General features: G+C 37.0%; 1 protein-coding gene across 34 annotated transcripts in view; it reads left to right on the forward strand.

Moving 5' to 3' along the window:
• Window positions 1-20767, forward strand: part of LOC139122823 (calcium-activated potassium channel subunit alpha-1-like) — a 145274-nt gene extending 124507 nt beyond the window's left edge. For 18 of the 34 annotated variants that reach the window (XM_070688590.1, XM_070688589.1, XM_070688591.1 and 15 more), the window contains 8 exons: window positions 2624-2848; window positions 3562-3919; window positions 7466-7504; window positions 8753-8830; window positions 11683-11784; window positions 12779-12909; window positions 14188-14382; window positions 15202-20767. In XM_070688590.1, the coding sequence (XP_070544691.1) occupies window positions 2624-2848; window positions 3562-3919; window positions 7466-7504; window positions 8753-8830; window positions 11683-11784; window positions 12779-12909; window positions 14188-14382; window positions 15202-15570 (1497 nt within the window). In that variant the 3' untranslated portion in view covers window positions 15571-20767. The remainder of the gene's footprint in view (window positions 1-2623; window positions 2849-3561; window positions 3920-7465; window positions 7505-8752; window positions 8831-11682; window positions 11785-12778; window positions 12910-14187; window positions 14383-15201) is intronic. The other 16 variants (XM_070688611.1, XM_070688618.1, XM_070688623.1 and 13 more) reach the window with 5 other exon arrangements.
• The last annotated feature ends 2112 nt before the right edge of the window (window positions 20768-22879 follow it).

Here is a 22879-nt window from a genome sequence, read left to right on the forward strand (position 1 = left end):
CAAGTTTGGATTCACGCTATGTTTTCATTCATGCCAAAATGTCGCAATTAGTTTGGTGTTTTTTTACTAATGAGTTTTTTCCGCCGTCCGACAAGGCGTGTTCCTTCAGTGTTCCTTCATTCAAGCCGTAGGATCGATGACATGATGACCCAAAATTTAGTGGCAGAAAAATACCACAGAAAAAAATTTTGGTGGCAGATTGGCAGTTTTTGGTGGCAAATGCCACCATTGCCACCGATTATTTCGAACACTGCATAATGACATGCTACCCATCCCAATTTAACAATACTATATGGTCGGATACTGCTTATTAGGTGAGCTTTTATATCTACATATTGTTACATGGGCTCAGGTAAGCCAAACTTTCTGTTAGAGAGGGGGTTACTCAAAGTCATCATGGTTGGCTGGGGTGCGACTCAAAATTTCGGAGTTTCTAATGTAATTCGTCCGACCCCCAGATCGTAAATAATGACAGCTCCCTAAACAGCTGTGAACGCCTGAGTCAGAACGATCGGGACCAGTATACGCACTGCTGTATCTCAGCGAAAATTTAGAAAAAAACAGTGGAGCTACTGCTAAGAAATTTACAGACTCTTGGCTCTTGATGCATCAGTTACTGAGCTTTTATACTGGTAAAAAGGCATTCTGAATACAGCAGTAAATTTCCTCCCAAACGAGAAAGGATAACACGCGGGCATTCTGCAATGGACGCTGTCAATTTTACCTTGCTGCAGGCCCCACACCAATCTCGGCCCGAGCCTTACAGGACTAGTAGTAGCCGGCCAAACACACAAAAAACAACGTCGCAGTGTAAAATCCGTAGGTCAGAACCGTTGATCATAAATTTTCAGAACCAGTGATGTTTAAAAGTTTTGTATTGATCACTTCATTTAGGTTTATGTGAATGACTTTCTCATCGAGCTGCGTCAGACTCTATAATTGTCCCGGGCATTGTCCATGCAAATTTGGGGCCTGCCTTAGCTCCCTCCGATCGTCTGTAGACTACAGCCAAACTCACAGTCCTGAGCAAATTGTACAGTTGTGAAAGTCAGATATGTATCATGAATTTTATACAAAAATATACAAACAACAGAATCAAACCAGGAGGTTAGTTTGCTGTCGGGCCGGGTGCGCAGGGGACGACTTTGCAGTGAGGCCGGGATCTCTCTTGTGTTCGAACTTCTAAGCTTACAATGCCTGGAGCTCCATCGCATCGCAGCTAGCCGATACTTGTTGTACTACTGTACTCCTTGTGAGGATTAGATACCCGTTACGTTCGATATTATTTTGAAATACTTTTAAATTTAATAAGTAAGACTTTTGTACTGCATTCAAGATATAATTTTCCGTTCTGAGCGTTTTCAATTACGCCGTACGGCAACAATATGCGAAGCTGATAGGCTGTGTTGCCTGCAGCGTAGCCTGGCCGTACACAAAACTTCGTTTGAGTAGACGGAGCAGAATCAGTCCCGTCATTTATTTTCAACGAAATTTTCATTATACTCCATAATGGAAGAAACGACTAGTTCAATGATTACAATGGTGAAGTGTTGAATTTTTATTCATACATGTATTTCTCTCTCAATTCATTCAGCAAACTTGATCTCCGTACCATCGTCACAACGTGCAGTGTCTTGCTTGAAGCTTACAATCGACTGCCTCCGTCGTTGGTTTAGCTGTTAAAGACGTTTGTTTGCACGGCTCATTATAGTCGGAACAATATGTAAACACTTTCATATTATATCTTTCCGGTATTTCACCCAACTTTCGCGCGTTTTTAGCTGAGTCTCCAGTTTCGATGGACCAGACCTTTTCGAAGAGCGTTATGGTTTCTACGGACGCCACAGTAAAACTTGCGTAGATGTGGTTGAGCATGCGCGGTGGTGTGATTACGTTTCGTTTCGTGTGTCAACAAAGCTGACTTCTGGTCCGGACAAGAAGTCATTTTTCACTCCTTTTACTGTTAATCGTGAGGCGGGCTGGGCATGCAAACCATGCGATTCAGTATTAATTATGGTCTACTTTCACATACTGAGGATGTCATTTTAATCAAAAATATGAAAAAAATTGTTAAAAGTTACAAATACTGGGGCTTTAACATTGTAAATTCTTTCATATGTGACAGGGGCATCTAATGGGCAGAGTAGAGACTTTCATGCAACATCAACATTTCTTATTTCAGTTTAGAGAGCAAAAATAGAACGCTATCTTGAAAGTACTTCTTATAATCCATGCCACTACAAAAACATAATCTGGCAGCCGCCCAACAGGTCCCTGGAAATGGTCCAAAAGTTAATGTGCAGACTGAGAGGTAGACTGGAAGATCCATCACCCGAGGGCGCTCTCTACACTCCCCCTCTTAGGAAGGGAGCATGGGGAGCGTCCTCGAGCCACAGATCTTTCAGTTTAACAGAGAGGTATCCACAGAATGCATTGGTTTGGCACTTGGAAATGGGGAAATGTTACTGAACTCAAATTTTGTATGCCTTTTCACCTCATGAAAATTCTGTTTTTCTCGGTGGTAGATGCATAATGGTTAGAAATTAGTCTCTTTTATCATGTTCTGGATCACTCCAACATGACATGGCTCTTCCTAAATTTTTCCATGTTTCATTTTCCTCAGACACGGAACCAAGCTCAGATGAAAATCATGAATGGTCACGTTGTGGTATGTATCTTTGGTGACAAGGACTCTCCACTGATTGGTCTGCGTAATCTGGTCATGCCGCTCCGAGCCAGCAACATCCACTACAATGCACTGAAACACATTCTGATCCTAGGCAGTCTGGAATACATCAAGAAAGAGTGGGAATCACTCAAGAATTTTCCAAAAGTTAACGTTCTAGATGTAAGTAGACTTTTGTCTTCCCTCTTAACCCTTTCACCACCATGGTTTGTCCCAAATCCATGTTTTCTATGGTAAAGTTGGACCTGTATACAGGAACTGGGGGTGAAAGGGTTAAAGGGAGGGGGTGATCAGAACTGCATCTGAGTGACTATCTTGTTTATAGACAGTGTATTTTATGCGCCTTATCTAGATGCATCACATCAATATAGCTGCAGCATTTAAATTTTACAATGTAAATTATAACAAACACGTTTTAACTTTCATCAATTGCAAATCAAAAATTTTATTTTCCTCCATGAAATAAACTCAAGGATGGTTGCCATTTTTGATTTTAAATCATTATAGATCTTGGGTAATTTGTTTCCTCCTCTAGAACCAAAATTTGCAAGGTGACCCCCAATTTTTATTCTTGATTTTGAAAGAGAATGGTTGAAAGATTCCTTGAGGAAAGTTTGAGCAAAAGTTTGTCTTTCACTTTTTAGGCGCATACTACCTTAAAGAGTGATTTATAGTGATCATTCGACAGTTTTGAGCCTGCAATATTTTAACATGTGCCTTCAAAGAGCTCATGTCGTGGAGACTAGACCGTAAATATTTTACATTACATATTTCGATAACCCTGTGAATGTGTGTCAGTTTTAACAGAAACCAAACACCGTCCCAAATTATGTTATACAAAGTAATAAGTAAGCAATAACCATTTTATTTGACAGGGATTTCCTTTGAGTCGGGCAGACCTGCGAGCAGTCAACGTCAATCTTTGCGACATGTGCGTGATACTCTCTGCCAATCAGGGCAAATCAGAAGACCCGTATCTTCAAGACAAAGAGACAATCCTCGCATCGCTCAATCTGAAAGCCATGACGTTTGACGACACCGTCGGCCTCTTACGAGCTTCATCGCAAGGTGATGTGCACAGACGTAGAGATAGTACCCCCCAAAACGGTGCCTCAAACATGCCGGCAGCAGAGAAAACATATCACCAACTAACAGACAGCACACGATCTCTTCAAGCTCTTACTAACACTGCTTCCACCTCTAACGAACTTAATCACGATACCACGGAAGGTGGTAAGATCTTACAACTTCGTAGCAGGCTTGTTTCTGTTGTCGTTGTGAAAATCTGGCCCCCGCCACTTGCCTGGTCTGTTGTCGTTTCTCGCATGCTTGTCTGCCTGCATTTGAATGTACAGTTCTCTGTTTGCATGAGTGGACCAAGTTGCATACCCATAATGACTGTCGCTGCAAAATTACTTAAAATGAAAAGCCTTTAAAAAGATCCTAGCCCTTCCATTTGATGTGAATGTATCGCACATTGATAAATACTGGACTCTTCTGTGTAATGAAATAATTTTGAAAACAATTTGTTTTCAAGTAATAATGCACATATGATTTAACAATAAATACCATATGTTAGGGTATGTGTTAAAAGATAACTAGCTGAATTGATACCCTAAAATGATATCAGATTAATTTTGTACCGGTTTCATTAATTGCGCAAACATTCAATGATATGAACTCTAACAATGAGAATTTCTGTAGTATAAATATATGCCTCTGTTTAATAACTTAGATCAATTTAGGTGACTGGCATGAATTTTCAGTGATGATGTTAGTGGTGACACAATTTTCATACGTGAGTTTTGCTTTCCCAGTGTCATCGTTAAAGGCGTCAAATGTTTTCAACAGTAAAAGAATCTTCTCTGAGCTCACTGCAAAAATATATCGAAAAAAGATTTCATATCTTGTAGTTATCCTAGACTAGCCTGCATTTCTCAATGTAAGCAGTGCATGGGGCATGTGAAAATTACCACTCGCGTAAAACAAATTCGCTCAAGTTACCATATGTTTAACCCCTTCACCACCATAGTTTGGCCCAAGCCATTGTTAGAAATGATGATTCTGGACCAGTCTATAGGGAATAGGGGTGAACAGGGGAAGAATGGCGGCTGTAAATACGGGTATCCAACTCGGTCTGCACTGCATGATTTCAAAAAAAAAAGTCTGATGTATGTCAATCCAGCATGTGTATTGTTAATGCTGTTCATTCAGGATTGTAACATTTCCATTGATGCTCCATGAAATCACTTCCACAACAATCACGACATGCAACGCATCAGTCCACTGCCAATACTCATACATTTCTTTTCATAAAAACAGAACAAGACAGCTTTCATTGCAGCGGTATTGTTTTTTTTTACATCAATTCATATAAGTAGTGTCAATACAACCGGTATGTCCACTAGGGGAATCTCAAGCTTCCTAACTATCACTGTTGTACATCTTGCAAGCATAACAGAAACAAAAAATCCTGTGACCATCGTTTTGACAAATCATATTTCACAGAATTTTGCATAGTGTGTGCTTGCAAGATGAAATAATACTTTGACTTTTAAACAGGCTGTATTATTTTGCGAATACTGGTCACAACATTTTTGTATGACACCAAAACAAAAAGACAATACTGAGGCTGCTGTATGCAACACATATCCTCTCTCAAAACTCCAAAACTGTCAGCATAAAAACACATATCCTCTCTCAAAACTCCATTAGTTGTAACTTTTGATGCATTTTCCGATGGTTTTCTCCTGGCCGAAAAGTCCAATTTCTTGTTCTACTGCCAAATCATATTGAAACACCTGTCTTCAACTTGCAAACATGGCCTGTATAATAGTCGTGATGTCCGATTATATTGTTGGCAATAGGATTCCAGTCCAGACTTGAACTCGTATATCAATAACAACATAACAGATTGCACCAAATACAAGGCTAAAGCTTTATATTGCAACATTCTTTTGGGAAAAAAATAACAGAGTCTGTTTTTGAGAATAAAAATACTGAAAATAGTATCAAAGTTACAACTCATCCCTTTCAAGAGATCACTCAACATGATCATCAACATCGCATTTTCTTAATACTAATGATTAACACAAAGCAATGAACTGTAACACAAAGCAATGAACTGCATAATAGGTCACTTCTTTCACACTAAAAACTTCATGACTCATGTCATTATCTGCAACTAACCTGCACATCATCAAGGACTCAAAGCTGCCTCGGTCATCTCTGCTGTTTGCAGGGGAAGGGAAAAGAATTCAATAAGCTGGCATGAAACGCTTCAAAACTATTATGGTGTTCATGGGTCAAATCATTGCGTTTGCTGACTGGTAAAGACACGGCACCAATACCATTGCTACACTTGGCCCTAAGTGAAATGTTTACATTACTCCAATGTTCCCACTTTTCTGTAACTACCTGTTGCTTTCAAAAGTACCAATATTATTATATAAACTACAGGACATTAGTGTTTATGTCCTGGCAATTCAATTCAAAATCCTTAAGGGCAAACAAGGCAGAAGTGAGTTACATATTTCTCATAGAAAAACTGACCATCCCAGACAGTTTCACAAATGGGAAATTTTTTTTTGTCTATCAAGAGATAATGAAGGCACAAATACAGATTGTGCCATGCAAAGGTGCTGTTTAAAAGTATAAGTGATAAGTCCTAAGTATGATAAATTGCAATTTTCACAGTATCTCTTGACAAGTTGGTGACTTGCAAACAAAAATCACATACAATTGTTGTCATTCTTTTCTGAGATAATGGCCTCTTTGCACACAGCGTATATATACTGATGTGTCTTCTTCCTGTCTGTCTACTAGACTTTACAAATATTACCGAACAGTATACATTTACCCTAAAACAATGCCATCAAAATGTTAGAAATATTATTTTCGATCAAACACTACAGTGTCCCTTCTCTCTTCATCTTTCGCTGCTAGACTGCACCTCTGATTTGCCACAAAACATAGGGCGTGTCTTGATATCCCTGTTTCCATGACAACTTTTAAAATCTTGGGAATGTCAGTAAATTCCTAGATATCTCAAATGTTGTTGTTTGAATGTAGATGTCTTCATGTCAGCTAGTCAGATATCAAATCAGAAAGGGGAAAGGTTTATAGTGATGTCATAGAGTTTGAATAAAACTATGGTGTTCAGTACAGAAGTTAACATTGAATTTCATCAAGAGGTCTGTCATCAAGATTGAAGACTAACTACTGAGCATTTTTTGCCCATACATTTCATTTCTAAAAAAAATGATTTTGAAAAAAGCAAGAAAGGCAATGTAAATAGTTTTTCTGATGTGTTAAATTGGTAGGTTTGTTTCCATGGCAAATAACAAAGCATGATGGGAAATAGTTTTTCTAACCATGATTCTACATTTCCATTCCATTCAAAACACACTGATCACTATTCAAAATCCATAAAGCCAAATATCACAGGAAGTCAGAATTCTTCCACAGTGTAATAATACATCCCATCTGAAACATTTATCCATTTTTCTTCAGCTTCCCATCCAAACAAGTTTCATTAAATGTATACATGTACATTACATATGCAGAAAAATTTATTATCGGATAGCATGAAATGTATTATCCGTAGCATGATATCCAGTTTAAAACAATTTTTTTACATTTTTTTCACTCATTTTTTTCTATTCAGTTCTGTTTCTTTTTATGTTGTCAGTTTCACTTCTGAGATACTATAATTTCTGTATATGATTACGCTTATCTGCTTTTTGTTAACGCTCTTCTTTCTCACTTTGTCTCATACAGACTTGCCCCTTATTGATCTTGATTCTATTGACTTGGAAGGTACAGCAATCTGTGTTTTGTTTGTGTTCGTTATTTTGTTTTGTCTCAGTTTAGCGCACTGTTTACAATGTTCATTTAGTGTTTTGACGCGTACCTAGACTAGTAGTATACACTGCCCCGTCTCCTTCCTCTCTTTATCTCTTTGCTTTCTTAAGTCTGCATGTATCCCCCGACACAGTTTTGCTTAATGCTGTGCTGCAAGTAAGTACAAAATAGTAGTGTTAATTAGCTTTAGATAACCAAAGTGACTGACGTCTTGAAAGCCTGATATTTGCACCGAGGGCACCAGGTGTCACGTTGGACTAAGGAAGAATGCGATTTGCCGATGCGCTGCCATATGCAGATTACTTAATATGCAAGTTATGGACTTGTTAGGTCAGCCGGTCTAACACAAAGTGCGGACTTGTCGGACCAGATTTTTGCACTAAAATCCTGGTGATGAAAAATGATTGAAAATGCAATTCAAGCAGCTGGGCTGCAGTCATGTGGCACTGTTGCAAGATTCATCAACAGAAATAGGAAATAGTTTATCGGAAATACCCAGTGAGACTGCCCTCAGTGGTGTGAAATTCTGTTTTAGCAACAGACCTGCCACCCTGATAGGTTGCAGTGTACAGTACTGGCCGTAGTGGTGTAAAGCATGTACAACAAAATTGTTGGTTGTCACTGTACAGAGAAAGGCCATATACAGCCTCTGAAACCAGTGACAGTTTCAGTAGGTACAGCTCACTTGACGCCATACATTCTTTATTTTGGAAATATTTGGTTCTTCAAATCCAAATGACCTTGACATTGAGGAAATCTGAATCTGTGATGTGTCAGCAGACAGTCTGTTGAAATTTTGTTGACTCTTCAGTTGACTTAAATTTTTGCTGGTAAAATATCTTGAATGTGTGTCTGTGCACTGGCCCGTACTGAAACCAGGTCCATTTGGCAGTGGCAAGACAAAGGCAGTGTTGTTCACCGCTATGTTATTGGCTGTGTTAAATCTCAGCTTTGATGTAGAAAAGTTCAAATCATTTTTGTGGTTGATGATAGTTCAGTTTTTGTATTTTTTTTAACTTCATTGTACCAATAACAATCGCATGAGGGCACATACTGTTCAATTTTGAATACTGATGCAACTATAAAGAACTCTAATAGCATGACCATGGCAAGACTAATCATTCACAGCCACTTGTATCTCTGTCTGGTCATTTTAACTTCTTGGTTCAATCATTGACTCAAAAAAAAAATTTCAAATTGAAGATGAAAATACGTCTGAAGTGAAAGATATCACTGAGAAAGAAGATAGTGAGGAAAAACAGACGGAAGAAAAGGAGGAAGGTAAAGACAAAGATGAGATGAAATTCTTAGGAATTTTATTATCAGGGCATGGCCGAGGATGCATGGTTTAAAGTGGAATAGAAAATTGATCATTCTGTAAGGAGAAAAGATTTTAGTTTAGAAAGTATGATTTTATTTTATTGCGCTTGAAAGTTAGAAATTTTGTATGAGCAGGCTTTGCTAGAGTTAGGTCAACTCACATTGTAAAGAGCAGTTTCAAAATTGGATCTGATGGCAGCATGTCAGTCCAAGATGTACTTTCCATGCATCCAATGAGATCATAGCAATATACTGACAGGGCCAATCGGAATAGAGTAAGATATCTAAACAGCCAATAAGACTGCAGCATTATTGGATTATTTTCTGTCAATCAAATTTATGTAAATTTTCTACATAGTTTGTAGATATAATACTCTAATAATTAATCGTTTGAAATATTGTGAAATTTGAACTAACTCAATCAATTTACCACACAAGTTCCATTTAGTCTAATAGATCAGATTGTTTCATTGAAGGATAGCTTTTGTTGTGAATTCCACATCACACACAAAAAACCCAAGATATTTCCAGGGTCTCTCAGTATATATGAAGAATAACATTTGAATGTTAGTCAAAAAAGCCAGCTGTGGTACCAACTCACATGAAAAAGATGTTAGTTCACAAAATTAAAATTACTCTGCGATGGTCTAAATAAAATCATGCTTTAATATTCTTTCATCTGTGGCTTGGACTCTCTAAGGATAGCAAAAACGAATGCCAAACAAATGAATACTAGGTAAAGAACTACATCTAATTTTTCATCAGATCAACTTTGCCCCACCCTTATATATCCGGAATTAAATTTAAAGTTTTAAAACTTATGACTGTTAAATGGCATACACATTTCATAATATTTAAAAGACTTGTAGCATAACTGAATTACCTTTTACATGAGTGTAAAGGCTTAGGGTACAACCTTTTTTGCCAAATTTTTAAATTAATCTTGATGGTCTATCACGTTTGCATTTCCAAAGTCATAGGTAGCACCAGACAGATGAATGATTGGCACTTAAAGTTGGAGGGTGGGCATCATGTAACACAGTTAATGTTTCTGCAATTTTTCAAAAGTTTGTCAAAAGTTGGATCTCTACTATGCTCAAAGCAAGCTGGCAAGTCTTTTTACACCCTTGCAAATCTCAAAGTACTCACTCAAAGTGCTCTGTGTATAGATGTGGCTTGGTTTGGGTAAATAATATAAATTTGTGCAGTCACTGTGTACCAAATCGATCTTCAAAATACATAGTGCAAAACTGAGATGTAGATCATAACAAAATCAAAACTACGAGATGTATGAAATTGGAAATATGAACTTACAGACAAAATGGCAGGAAACATAACTGCTATGCCCCTAGAAAGTACTTTGTGCATAGGACAAAGTGGTTTGTATTGGACTTTCAAAGTGACAAAAGATGGGACAATTTAGATTATGTTGCAGTGCCATGAGAATGAATTGTAAAAATGCCAGTCTGACACTACAGTATTAAATGTATTTTCACGCACAAGAGGGAATATCTCAATGATGTGAGATTTTCTTTCTTTGTGAAATTTGAGTAAAGCAGTCACACAATTGTGTTCATTATGATGAAAAACAGTTAACGTTAAAAAGGAATTTGAAAGATGACATACTTTGTTTGAATTTAGAGTGTACAGCATGGTGAAGATCCGTCCAGGTTAACAGCATTCTAACTTTTTGAAATTTACACCTTTTTACACCTTCAATGCAACCATGTAACCATATTTCTAATTAAGGTAGTAACCCCTCAAAACTCAAAGGTTTGTGTAATTTTGCTTACACTCTGCTCAAGGAAACTAAACCCTTCACTTTCATGATCAAGAATAAAAAATCTAGGGTCATCATGCAAATTTTATAATATGAGAAAAGTTACATAACTTTCATTGATATTTAAAATTCAAAATGGCCACTATACCCTGTGAGAAATTTATAGGGAAATCGGCGGGGCAAAAGTTGAATTTTGATTTTCACGAAAACAAGACAGTGGGAAGATCATTGACATTACAGACTTTGAAATGACACCACACAAGCAGCAGGCCAGCAAAGTATTGGAGAAAGTCAGAGTATCCAAAAATCTGTTTCCAAACCTATTCTACCTGTATATGAAATGCAAGTATTTTGATCCTACAAGACAGAATTCATTCTGAATATATTGATAAGAGTCTATACATATTCAAATTTTTTGCAACATATTACATGGTACACGGGCACTCATCAGCCAGAATGATTAAAGACACAGTTTCTATATCACATAGACGTGACATCATGGACAGTATATAAACTTCTCTGTCTGTGGTGACACGTGTGTAATTTATCTGATTTTCACATGTAAGAACAATAATATTACATGGTACAATGTTAAACCGAAGCATACTACTTTAATGTACATGACAAAATAATAGCGTTGCATGGTATAGAATTTGAGAAGTGTTGCAAACATTACAACATGGCAGATCGTACAAACTCACCAAAATCAGCATGACTTTATAATCTATACATTCACGATGGGACTATACGAATGCCTCTCTCTCTCCCCCAAATAGAATGGATCGGGTCAGTTTGTGGTACTTGGCATTGCCTATGGGTTATCACATGATACACAATTTTACTTGTGGGTTATTACATGGTACACAGTATGATATATGGATTTCTTACATGGTACACGGCATAGTTCTGCATGAGACCCCACTGCCCGATGTTAGGGTTGAGGTTTACATGTGTTGATGATAAGATGAAATAAGTCCACATGGCATAGAGACAAACCTAAAATAATGTGTATAATAATATATTTCATCAACAGGGTTTATTCCGCAAGGCTTCTCACCAATCATGGGGAGTCGAAAGAGCTTGTCCAGAAGAGGATCCGCTGTTGGTGCAAATGTACCCATGATAACTGAATTAGGTAAGAGTGGCCATCTATGCCATTCAAAATAACAAGAACTTTGACAGAATGGGTAAACTGGTAGATCAGAAGGGGAAAAAAATAAATGAATAAATATAAACATCTTTTAATAAAGAAGTCATTTGTCATAAAATTATGTTGCTCTACAGAACTGAGAAACACAAACACAAGTGATTTACATTGTAACAGTATTGAATAGTCTTCTGTGTCCCCCACATGATGACAAACAGCTCGGTCTTATTGTCCTTGTACAAATGCAGTTTCACTTTTGAAAATGTAATTACTCCGTCTACTATGGACGCCAAAAATAAATATCAGAATTAGGTAAGGTAGGCAACGCAATTTTTACCTTCCATAAAAGTATTCATATTTTTATTGGCTATTTTTAGCTCGTATTTGGTTTTATATATAAATACCAAAAAGAACTTATATGATGAGTCGGTGGCGTCTGTATGTCTGTATGTATGTATGTGGGTATGTATGTGCGAATGTATGTTTTTTGTATCCTCTCAGACAATTGAATAAATTTTTACGATTATGTCCATGTTCCTTTGTACTCAGATAATGTTCAGCAAATGAATACAATAGAACAAGGTCTCATTTTCATGACTGCCAATTGAAGCAAGCTCTCTTTCAACGAAGATAGTTGATTCAAAAAGTTCTTCGGAGAGCCTTTCTTCGTAAAAAGTTGAAATATGCAAAGATGCAATCAAAGCAATTTATCACATCTCTGTACATTGCCAGTGTGCAGTCTCAAGATATTGTAATTCCCTTAACCACTTCATGTGGTGATCCAACTCAATACTCCATGCACTGCATGGGGAATCATGACGGAGCATTTCTGTCTGTTTTGCTTGTAGATGTCCTCCCAAACTATCAGTAGCCTTTTGGTTAAATCATTATTTGCTTTTAATCAAACCTGTCAATGTTATTTCGTACATTACTAGAAATAAGTTTCAAATTCATAATTGTGTTTTATTTCTAATGTCCACAGTGAATGACTCAAATGTACAGTTTTTGGATCAAGATGACGACGACGATCCAGACACTGAACTCTATGTCACACAGCCGTTTGCCTGTGGAACAGCATTTGCAGTCAGTGTGCTTGATTCATTGATGAGTGCTGTAAGTATTCTTCTTGATTCATTGATCAGAAACTGCAGTTAGTATACATGATTCATTGATGAGTGCTGTAAGTATTCTTCTTGATTCATTGATCAGAAGAGCAGCCAGTGTGCTTGATTCATAGATGAGTGCTGTGAGTATTCTTCTTGATTCATTGATCAGAAACAGCAGTTAGTATACATGATTCATTGATGAGTGCTGTTAGTATTCTTCTTGATTCATTGATCAGAAACAGCAGTTAGTATACATGATTCATTGATGAGTACTTTGAGTATTCTTCTTGATTCATTGATCAGAAACTGCAGTTAGTATACATGATTCATTGATGAGTGCTGTGAGTATTCTTCTTGATTCATTGATCAGAAACAGCAGTTAGTATACATGATTCATTGATGAGTGCTGTGAGTATTGTGCTTCATTGATGAGAGATTGAGATGGTAGACTTGATTCATTGATTGAGAGATGGGAGAATTATATTTAATTCATTGATGGGTGATGTGAGTATTGTATGTGATTCATTGATGAGAGATTGAGATGCTGTACTTGATTCATTGATGAGAGATTGAAATAGTATATTTGATTCATTGATGAGAAATGGGAGAATTACATATGATTCATTGATGAGAGATTGAGATGGTAGACTTGATTCATTGATTGAGAGATGGGAGAATTATATACAATTCATTGATTGGTGATGTGAATATTGTATATGATTCATTGATGAGAGATTGAGATGCTGTACTTGATTCATTGATGAGAGATGTGAGAATTATAATTCATTGACGAATGATGTTAGAATTGTATGTAGCTCATTGATAGGAGTTTTAGAAGGTATACTTGATTCCTTGAAGAGAAATGGGAGAATTACATATGTTTCGATGATAGGTGCTGTGTGTATTGTATATGATATATTAATGAGAGATTGAAATGGTATACGTGATTCATTGATTAGAGATGGCAGAATTACCGGTATATGAGATTCAGTGATTGGCGTTGTTAATATTGTATGCAGTTATTGATGTGTGCTCTATGTATTCATTAATTCATTGATCAAACTCAGCAGTGCTGTACACAATACATCATGAATGCCCTCACTATTGTTCCTAGTTCATTGAAACAAGAGATATCTTGAAGTGTTCCTCATGTTGCTAGAAACAGATGGCAGTGACTTGTAAGATAACTTGTAAATTTCAGTTGGTACAAGGACTTAAAACACATTTGGATTTCCATTTCACTTTGTTAAAAACGCTAAGAGTGTTTCACGTTTATGTTTTTCAGACATATTTCAATGACAATGCCCTGACACTTATACGAACACTCATCACCGGGGGTGCAACCCCTGAATTGGAACAGATCCTGGCAGAGGGAGCCGGAATGAGGGGAGGGTACACAACACCACAGCTCCTGTGTAACCGAGATCGCTGCAGAGTTGCACAGTTACCAGTCTATGAAGGACCCTTGTCACAGTTCTCAGTAAGTGATCGATATCTGAAACAAAAGGATGTGATATTTTTGCTTGCGATAGTCAACTGATATTTCACAAGACTGTGTATGATGATTGCCTATGCATACAATGTGTGGATCTGGGAGGTATTTTTGTAATGCCAGCAGACCTGTTCTGGTTCTTTGTGACCAGTCACACAACATTCCATAACTTTGTCACACCCATTTCCATGGATACAGATCCAACTTTGCCATAGGGAATGATAGGATTGCTCTTCAGCCTTCTGTTAGGAGAGGATAAAATGTGACAAGGACCTGCACAACCATACAGGCATAAATGTTATTTGAAGTCATTTTTACATATATTAAAAAGCAATCCAAAATAACTATATATTTGCATAAGTTGGAGAATCACATATCCTTCATTGAACAAATTCCTTTGTCTTGTGATCGTGGCCATCTCATTGGTTTTAGAGCAGTCAACTAATTTGCATAAATGATCTAAAGTATGACTGCTTTTTCACCAATTGTAGATGCTACACATGGACAAAATTCTAATGGAGGCTAAAGCCCACAGTATACATGTACATAAAATCATGACTTTCAGAACTCAGACACGCACTTTTGAACTTCTATATGTAAATTATGTTTTCAACCCGCCCAAACCCCCTTCCACCCCAGTCCCTGAGAACAGGTCCACAATGACCATTGATAACAATGCTGTTTGGGCCAAACCATTTTGATGAAAGGGTTAAATGCTCAATGCTTTGTTTCTCAGTGTGTATAATTGTGGTGTGCTGATTGCATATTTCTTTATATTTTCATGATAATTTACATGGTGTTTTCCAGAACGGTGGAGATTATGGAGAACTTTACCAATATGCCTTGCAGAAGTATGGCATCCTGTGTTTCGGAATCTACAGATTTAGGGATACGACAGCAACGACAGCCACGCCATCTTCAAAGCGTTACGTCGTCACCAATCCCACGTTTGAGTTCGTCCTGATGCCCACAGACCTGATCTTCTGTCTCATGCCGTTCAAACCGGCCGCAGAGAGCTCGTATCCGCGCAGAGATCGGTCAAGTAAGAGGAAGAAGCACGAGGGGGAGAGGGAGAGCAGGGAGGCACATCCCGACGAGGGCAGGCCCACGGAGTCATCTCCGGCCCACGCCCCGAATACTCGCACAAAAGAAGAGTGGGACGAAACCCTCTGCTGATGGCACGCCTGTGTGGCTGATTTACCTGAGTCATATGTGTGAACTGCATCAACAAAGACACTGCCATGTCTGTCTTGTCACCCTCCCCCTCCCCCACCCCGTCCCTCCCTCCCCCTCTCCCCACAACTGTATCCTCATTATCCTTTCATCCCTCTGTCCAGTAAAAGAAAATCTGGTCTCCAATCAAAAATCGGTGTCGCCTGTTCTGTAATTTGGATTGTTCTTTCTATACAACTTACTGGATATGTTGTCAGTTAGTGTCCAATGTCTGGGTGACTGGTTTCGTAATCTAGTAGTGTATATACTTTGCACAGGTCTATATCTTTTGGGATTGTCGCATGTACTCTCTTCCACCCAGGTCACTTAACACTTGACACATCCGTAACCAAGATCAAAGCAAGCGTCTTTGAGCATGGCATCCACGGATAGGAGGAGACCCACAACACTCAGTGTTTTATATTATGCACCATTCTATCTTGATTATGCATGCCAATCACTCTCAGAAATCGCATCGTTGCAGGTGACTTCAGTGTACAATTATACATGAGGTAACTTCGTGATGGAGGTATTTCAGACGGTGAAACTTAGTCTCCCTGACGACTCCTGCAAAACAAAAAAACCAAAATGATAAATTAAAACTCACATGACAACAACATAGCTCACTAAAGTAGTATTTGGTGATGACATGACCAGTCACTCTCTGAAAACTTGTCGTTTTCAAGATCAGCCGAACTGTATACATAGTGATGTGCAGTGTCATGACCTTAGTTAGTGCTTGGAGGAGAGTATATGTGTCAGAGGTCAAAGGTCACGTAAGACAATAATACTGTAAATTTATGGCTTCCATGTTGCGAAATCAATCAACGAGTTTATACTATTAGGTTTTCATTAGTTCTTGTATTTTTATTTGGAAACAATAGCCTCTGCTCCGTACCCGGAAGAGAAGCAATGTATATTATCAATGTTGTGTGTACAAATACACTTTTGTCAAGGGATTATAGTCGCCAGTGCTGTTGGTAACGAAACCCCAAAGTTGTGTGCAATTTCATGTAAATGTTGTGTTTCGTAACATGACTAGTCGATTCAGAAGCCAAGAAAGCCAACTTACAAATGGTGATTTTTTCAGTTCCTGTGATGTGTTGCACATTGTTTGAGATCTATGGTGGTTTGAGAAGCAAAAAAAACGGCATGGTGTATAAAATAGTAACATATTGAATAATAATGAAGGAGTGTTTTTGAACAGTTTCTCAATGGTAACTTCTACTTACCTAACATTTCCAGGAAATCATCCCCAAACATTTGACTTCAGTGACATGAATGTAACAAACCTTTTGATTGGTGCCTTTCTTTGCCAAGCAGAATCTGATTGGTCGATACCAGCAAACATTGTGGACGGGAAAAGCAATAACAGAACTTGACAAAGAATGTTTGGTGATGGTTTCCACTTCGGAGAGTATGAATTTATTTTGCTCAAGGATTCATTGGAATATCGAAATAATAATTGGCAATACAAAATGTTGGATTTAGATTATATATATATGAATATTTGTTTATTAGAATATCTTATTGAGTTGAGACTAAACCCCTAGAATAATGAGTTGTTGAAATTTACACTTACCAAAAGAGCAATTCAATCTTCAACTAAATGAAGGAAATGAACAAATTGAGTTTTGTTTGGAAAATTAGACAACTACACCCAAAAAATCCTGAATTATAAATAACCTGATCCTATTGCATGATGGTTAACCAGGTCAAAGGTCAACCATCACGCAAGTTTCGAGGTCAGAGTGTTTCTCTCTACAATCCTTAAATTTCCTCATAACACCACTCTTGAGATCCTCCAGATCAAGTTCATAGCATGTGATGAAGGTTAGGCGGAAGTAAAACGACGGTAACCCACAGAGCACAAGACCGCGCAAACGCTGGCTTTTCAAGCAACGTGGCGCGGAACTGTGCCTGGTTGGGCATGCTGTCGCTTGAAACTGCCGGTCAGCCACGCAGAAGATCAAATATAAGTGAGTTTCACTGATAGTGGCACTTGTACTTAAATGTTGCTTTAGGTTATTTTGTGAAACGTGATTCTGTCGTAAAATTTATCGCAGAATATTTACAAAGTGGTGTGTTATGAGTCAATCTGATTATGTTCTACTGTTTGCTGGAGACATTTGTGCAACAGTTTTAATGTTTAATTCCATTCTTGGTATTACATTTCATCTTCATATTACAGAGAGAGACAGAGAACTCAATTAAACATTTTATTTCACGTGTTAACTGCTTTCCTTGTTGTTGCCGCAATAGAAAGTTATGAGTTCACATGAAAGAAAATATTAGAATTACGAAGTTAAGAAAGCCTCAATCCAAGATACAAAGTAGCAATATTTTCGGTCACATATGTACTGCTAAATGTCTTCAGCTTACAGGAGAATCTAATCTTATTGCTCTTTTATAAAAAAAAATACAAAACTAAATAAAAATCTGTCGGTGGTAACTGTACTCTGTGTTTGATACAATGGGTGTTGAATAATTTTAAAAAGAAAATTCAGTCTGTGATTTCTGCTATGCAATTTTTACAAATTCAAAACTTGATAAATAATATTTTACGGTATAGTTAATAGTGTACAGAACAATTTGCTCTTCTTGATACGACGTTAAGATTTTAAATTTTTATGTGCAAATTAAAGAATGTAAATACACACTTGTCCCTTTTCTCCGTAGTTGGTGTTCTTGTTGTTGTCAACAGGTAGAAATATGTTTGACTTCATACAATTGCACCTGTACATCGAGACCTGTTCACCCCTTTTCCTTAATGGTACATACCCGCAGTTTCTCCTGCAATGTATGGGAATTTTCCATTACTTGAGAAGGGGGTATCAGGTTTTGATGTCATGGTTCATTTTCTAACTGGTATGACTTCAGAATTCTCAGCATTACAAATAGCCATTACCAAGTATTACGTACGTTGTCTTTTCCGGTGAAATTTTGAAATAACATAATATAGTTCACTACAGACTCATAAAATTAAATGTAACGTGGCAATTTGCTTTACTATCAAGCATTCCAAAACTTTCATTGACACTTCAAAGATGATGACGAAGCCCATAACGTACACATGAAAATTTGGGCGATTTTAACAACAAGTGCAAATTCCGGTTAGCCTTATATGTCCATACGAAAATGTACAATTTATGTTGTTTGATACGTCAATGTGTATGTTTTTCTTGATTTAAACGGTATGGTTAGTTTTAAATGTGTTGTTTTTATACACACGTCCACTGACATCTGTGAATTTTTGTGTTTGTGCAATTGCATTCGTTGACATGTTTTGTTTGTACCATGGTCGATTCGAATTCCGGGTTTGGCCTATTGAGTGTGTTCCACTTAGCTGATATCACAAAATGACACAATTGTGTCAGAAACAAAGAGATTTTACTGTCACTGTGGTTCAAAAGAGTGTTAGTTTCATTCACAAACTGTCAATCAAAGTCTTGGAATGCCTGGTTCTGCTCTGTCTCAAGTTTGTTTCTTGTGTATGCACCAAATATGTAAAATCTATTTTGAATCTTTGAATGTTTTAATTTTATGTCAGTAATTTTTACAAAACTTTACGCCTACCTGGCAAAATAGGAATGTAACAGACCTTTCAGGTACTTTTTGAAAACTTAATTTTAAAATCTATCACAATTATACTATCGTAACATTGTTCATGTATTGGCAGTTAGGCATGCAGGTCTGCGTAAAAGAAGAAAAAGTATGTATATGTTTTGTTTCCATTTTTATAAGTTTACAATTTCTCTGTTTGTATATTATGTAGTCAAAATTTGTATTAGAATACAAATCAACCCTTGTGAGATTTTATTTCATATATTGTATGTTTTCGATATTTGCTCTATTATTTTAATATTTGTGCTGAAGATTTTTACATCATGTTTGTACTGTGGAAGTGACACAAAGTACAATTAGCATCAAGCGTTTTATATGTGACTTTAAATCTTTCCTCCATTCTTGTCCCTAGAAATCCTTAGGTATAGAAGAGCTGTAAGGAAGAAAAGAGACTTTAGAGCATTTTTACAATCTAAGAAAGTGAAGCAGAATCGATTCAACAAAACTTGCTTTTGAAATGTTTGTAGTGAGGTTAAATTGCTGATCAACTCTTACTTCCCAATAGTGGTTTTCCAAGATCAGTGGTATTTTTTTGTTTGTCATCAGATTTGTGTAAAGATATCGTCGTTTGAAGCACAAGCAAAAATTATACAGTGCCAATCATTCTTTTATGCTTTTTTGAGTGTTTATCCTAATACTAGCATAGTACGATCTTGTTATGTGAAAACAGAAAAATGACGTTGCTGAAGTGTAGAGGGTTTATTGTCAGTCTGGTAACATAGCTTGGGTAATATACTTGAACTGCTAAACTGGGAGATCTATTGCTCAATGGAGCTTCCGCCGCTCATCTCTTGTAGGAAGGAAGCAACATCTGGCAATGGATCTTTCAGTCCATTTAACCTAAAAATACAAAACTTACAGAAATATTTTCACTAGATTTCATCAATTACTATTCTTAAAAATTACTTTGGAATATATTTTTCATCCTCCAGAATGGAACATCAAAATAACTTTTGTGTAGACACACGTACCATGAGCTTCCCCAATAGCGTTCTGCAGACTGATTGTCTATAATGTTAAAAATATTTTCAAACATTTTCCCTTGCATATGTGTTTGCTTCTTTTAGCACTACTGGTTTATATAAAGTTTAAGCAAGCCTGCAGACGCTGATAAACTCATCCTGAAGTTGCCTCGAGTTAGTTTCAGATACTGTAGAACATTTCCCCAAACCAAGTAGACTGAACGTGAATGCAAATTTTCATTGTCTACTAGATATAGACAAAAGAAATATTAGTGATTTTGGTGTACGCAATTAGGGATTTTAGAATTCTTACTCAAATCACTTCAGGAATTATGTCAGCTCAGTCATTTTGTTTCAAGCAGACACTGCGCCATACTTTTACATTTGTGGTGCAGTAGTCACAGCAACTCATGAAACGGTAACTAATTTACGAGGGTATTCTGCTGAAATTTTTTTGTCCTAAACAAATCACATTGCTGTATGATCTTTCAGTTTGAGTTGTTTATTAATTCATGTATAATTTATTAGCAATCTGTAAATAATTATTAAATAAGAAATTGATTACATTTAAGAAATGTCTGTCTTTTTTTTTGTTTTGAAAAATATGAAAGCCTCATTCCCTGATACTCTAGACAGGGTTCGTACGGTCCTGGAAAACCCTGGAATTTTATTTTAGCCCTGGACACCCTGGAAAAATGTGATTTAGCCCTTGAAAACCCTGGAAAATGAAGGTACTTGAGACTGATGTAGTTGAACTTATCAAATCTGATAATAAATATTCCAAGAAAGCTGAATCTACAGGGAAATGTATTTGTCGCAAAGTTAAATAGTCTTAGGAGTGCAAATTCTAAGACTGCAAAAGAGAAAAACAACTGAAATACAATCAGTAGCTATACAGTTAGAAGAAAAAGCTCAGGAATTAAAGCAGTAGATAGGTACAGTGTGTTGATAAATTTGTTTTCATGATCAAGAGCCCTGGAAAAGTACTTGATTTTAGTTGAAATAGCCCTGGAAAACTGGTCAAAAAACCCTGGAATTTTATTTGTCCCAAGGTGTACGAACCCTGTCTAGATCATGTACAAATGACCAAATGCTATTTTTAAGAAAGCTCCAGTGGTGATATGACTACATGCCTGTTCTACAGATCCATCTCTTTCTTAGTTATCAATGCACCTGAATAGGGATGGGACAAGCATAAGTGCAAACAGTGCAACTTTGAATTTCTGTCGGGTGAAACCTATCTTAAATATACAATGATATACTTTATGTATTGATGAATCTACTATCGCAGTCAGTGCTATCACTTGTAGATATGGTGGGTTTTTTAAAATTGTTACCAATCAATTTTTTTACACCAAGGCTCATGCCATGCCAGTGCATGTATTTGTTGTATTCTTTTACAGATCCAAAATAATTGAGATTGTCTTTTGATCAAAAGTTGAGTTTTTTAATAATCTTCATCGACTTCTGCAATACATATTGACTTACCCCGTACGCTTTACCCGTTCACCATCGTGGTTCGAACCAATCCGATTGTTTTCTATGGTAAAGTTGGACCTCCGGAGAGAGAAATAGGAGTGAAAGGGTTAAAGTTTAAAGGATAGCGCCCTCAGGGTTCAGTTTAAGAATTACCGGTACATGGGATATTTATCAAATTTCCATGTACATGCAGATCATTAAATACGGTACAAAAGGGGACAAACTAAGCTTTACTTCGATTGTATACGTTTGACCCATCCCCATGTAATGTCTCAATACATCAATTCTCAATTATCGTGCAACATCAGTCACCCGAGGGCGCTCATTGCAAAGCGCTCACGAGTGACTGACACTTTAGTTGCAAAAGTTTTACAGCTTAATGATCGGTAAACTTGCAAATATGGGAATACAAGGGGTTTTGCCGATGAAAATCAAGAATAAAAATAGGGGGGTCATCTTGAAAATTTTGGTACTAGAGAAACAAATTACCCAAGATTTACCGATATTAGAAATTCAAAATGGCCACCATCCCTGTGTTAACTCTAAGGAGAAAAATAAAAATTTTCGAATTTCGAAAAACTAAGCCTGTGAAAAATTTTCTTTCACCAAGAGCTTTAAAATGAACCCCCACATATGGTAAAATTGTAAAAGTATGAGAGTCTATATGTCTGTCACCGAGGTGCGTTCTACCTTAATAGCATAGTAGGATGAAATCCGAGTATTACTGATAAATCATTTCGCGTTTAAAGGGTACTTAACTTGCACAGGCTACATTACACACCACTACTTTGATTCATTCAGCGATTTTCGAATTATTGCAGGGCAGGGGAAACAATGATTACTTTCCTACTGAATCTGTTATTTTCTGTGACGTTTCTGACCGGTTGTCATGTTCGGTCAGTGAGTTTGCGTCCACCTGACTTTGATTTGTCCAGCATTTATTTATTTATTTATTTATTTATTTATTCGTTCTGACATCCAACAGGCATAGCCCAATAACTGGATGCAAACAGAGAAAAATTAAAACATGAAAAAGACAAATACAACATGCAGAAACTAATTTTAAAAAAAGGCACTAAACAAGTAACAACAGAGACTGACAAACATCAAAAACTCTCGGTAGTAAAATGACTATCAGCAAGAGATAATAAAACAGATGACAGCATGCTCAGCTACAGCTGTTCATATCTTTCGATAGCTCTCAAGGC

Source organism: Ptychodera flava, chromosome 22 (genome assembly GCF_041260155.1).
Source record: "Ptychodera flava strain L36383 chromosome 22, AS_Pfla_20210202, whole genome shotgun sequence".
NCBI classification, from domain to species: Eukaryota; Metazoa; Hemichordata; class Enteropneusta; family Ptychoderidae; genus Ptychodera; species Ptychodera flava.